Source organism: Carlito syrichta, unplaced genomic scaffold, assembly GCF_000164805.1.
Source record: "Carlito syrichta isolate Samal-C Ts95f unplaced genomic scaffold, Tarsius_syrichta-2.0.1 Scaffold308656, whole genome shotgun sequence".
NCBI lineage: Eukaryota > Metazoa > Chordata > Mammalia > Primates > Tarsiidae > Carlito > Carlito syrichta.
In genome coordinates, this window is record NW_007252752.1 from 15118 (window position 1) to 17731 (window position 2614).

The 2614-nt window shown below is 49.3% G+C and overlaps 1 protein-coding gene across 2 annotated transcripts in view; it reads left to right on the plus strand.

The window, feature by feature from the left end:
• Positions 1-2614, plus strand: part of RANGAP1 (Ran GTPase activating protein 1) — a 37113-nt gene that overhangs the window by 13064 nt on the left and 21435 nt on the right. For both annotated transcript variants that reach the window (XM_021716275.1, XM_008065551.2), the window contains exon 3: positions 443-502. In XM_021716275.1, coding sequence (XP_021571950.1) covers positions 443-502 — 60 coding nt within the window. The remainder of the gene's footprint in view (positions 1-442; positions 503-2614) is intronic.

The window sequence follows — 2614 nt, forward strand, 5'->3', positions numbered from 1 at the left end:
CAAAAAAAAAAAAAAAAAAAAAGGCAGATGGGCAAGAAGTAGAGAGGTGGACAAGACCTACCAGACCCAAACTGAGCCCGTCTTCCAGAGGTAGTCAGAAGGGCTGAAAAGACAATCGACAAAATGAGGACCTTCTTTAATGTTGAATCCCATATTGTTTACTTTCATGTTTCTCTGTTACCAAGAGGGCTGGACGGATCAGGAGATTTCCTGACACTTCTGCTGAGCCCCCTCTGGCCTTGGGGACCACTTGGCTTGAGGACAGGCCTCTAAGTCTCACCAGCTTCAGCCAGAGTGAGTCTAGCTTTTCACTGATGATTAAAGGCATCTCAGGATGCACAGGTTGTCCAAGTGTACCAGGATGAGACACTACTTAAAGGGCTTCACTGTGGGCCTCTGGGGATCTCTCCAGCTAACTCTCCTCTTCTTCCTCCTGCTGTAGCGATGCCACTGGAGTGACATGTTCACAGGGAGACTGCGGTCCGAGATCCCGCCAGCCTTGGTAAGTGAACGAGCTGCTTCTCTTCCCCAGGCTCAGGGAACCCTCTGGTAGTTCCTAGGCAATTCTCATTCCTTGTTCTGTCTAGACACTGAGATAAGTCCCATAGTTGACTGAGATGCTGAAACAGAAGCTAGGCAAGCCCAACATGTGCCCCATGTCCTGACAGGTGGGAGCACAGGGAAAACGAGAGGGAGCCAGAGAGTGAAACTCAGATAGGAGGTATTGTGGCTGAGCCCAGCTTGCTTGGGGTTCCTCCTGAGCTGCATGATTTGGCTCACTGTGGATTTCACCCTGACATGATTGCTCTTGCTGTCCTGGCACCACCTCCCTGCACTCTGTGGTCTAGCTTCCTCATGACCTCAGTCTACACACAGCCCATGTGACTGTACCCATCTTTCTCTGGCCTCTTCCTTTCTCTGTACCTTTCTTTTTGCTTTGGTTCTCATCATGGGTGACTTCCTTCTGCCTCTGTTTTCCATTTCCCCAATCCTGGGACTCTGACTAGCTTGGGTCAAGTTTCTGGCCTCTGTAAGTGGGTGTGTGTGTGCATGGGCCTGTGTGTGTAGAAAGGGATTGGGGGCTGTCACAGAACTGAACAAGGCTTGCCTGGCCTTGGGGGAATGTGGGCAGGACTGGCAATAGGCAGTTTCTCGGTACATCTTTAGCATGTGGCAGGCCCTCAGGTGTGGGTTTTTGTTGATGATTAGTGTGCCTTTTGATATCATTGAGTCTCTTCACCCTGGTCATATTGGGATCTCCTCAGACCTTCATTCATCTAGCCAGCACCGAGGTTTCAGAGATGTTTATGCACCATGCTCACTTCCAAAAAGCCTTAGCCCAGCAAGCACCTTGGGGTTATCAGGCTCGGACTCAGTGGGTGCCTTAGTGATCCCAGAAGGAGAGTCCTTGTGTGAGGGATTGAAAGTTAGTAGAGTAGGTGCCCAGCCTTGAAGGGTAGACAAGACTAGGTGAGGTTTTGTTTTTTTTTTTTTTGAGTCGGAGTCTCACTCCATGGCTCAGGCTGGAGTGCACTGGCACACTTATGGCCACCCCAGCATTGACCTGCTGGGCTCCAGCAATCCTTCCACCTCAGCCTTCCAAGTAACCAGAACTACAGGAGTGCACTACCATGCCCAGCTAATTTTGATTTATTGTGGAGATGAGGTCTCTCCAAGTTGCCTGTGCTGGTCTCGAACCGCAGGCTCAGGCAATCCTCTCATCTCAGCCTTGCAAAGTGCTGGGATTATAGGCATGAGCCACTGTGCCCGGCCTTTTTTTTTTCTTTTAAAGAGACAGGGTCAGCCGGGCTCGGTTGCTCAGTCTGTAATCCCGTATCTTGGGAGGCTGAGGTGAGTGGATTGCCTGAGCCCGCGGGTTCGAGACCCACCTGGGCAACGTGGCGAGACCTCATCTCTACGATAAATCAAAAAATTAGCCGGGCGTGGTAGCACGTGCCTGTAGTTCCAGCTACTTGGAAGGCTGAGGCAGAAGGATCGCCGGAGCCCAGCAGGTTGAGGCTGCGGTGGCTGGGAGCAGCCACTGCACTCCAGTCTGGGTGACAGAGCGAGACTCCAAAAAAAAAGAGACAGGGTCTTGCTATGTTGCTGAGGCTGGTCTCAAACTCCTGGGCTCAAGTGAACCTCTCGCCTCAGCCTTCTGAGTAGCTGGAATTACAGACGTGACCCATCGTACCTGGTTTGTGAGGCTAGAACTTAGAATTTCGATTAAGTAAAATTTACTTGGGTGTAAAATAATTTGAAGTTAAAAGGAGGGTGAAGAAAACTTTCTTCTGCCTATAGTAGTTGCTATGAGATCTCACTGCAAATTATTTTCCCTAAATGTTAGCATTTAATTTCCTCAAACTCTTAGAAAGTATTATTTGTTTTGTTTTGTTTTTTCTTCACTAACTACTATACTGTATTCTTTTTTTTTTTTTTTTTGAGCCAGAGTCTCACTCTGCCACCCAGGCTGGTATGCATGGCAGCCTCAGCCTGCTGGACTCAGGCTTCCACCTCAGCTTTCCAAGTAGCTAGAGCCATAGGCACATGGTGGCACATCCAGCTAATTTTTTTTTTTTTTTTGAGTTGGAGTCTCACTCTGTCACCCAGACTG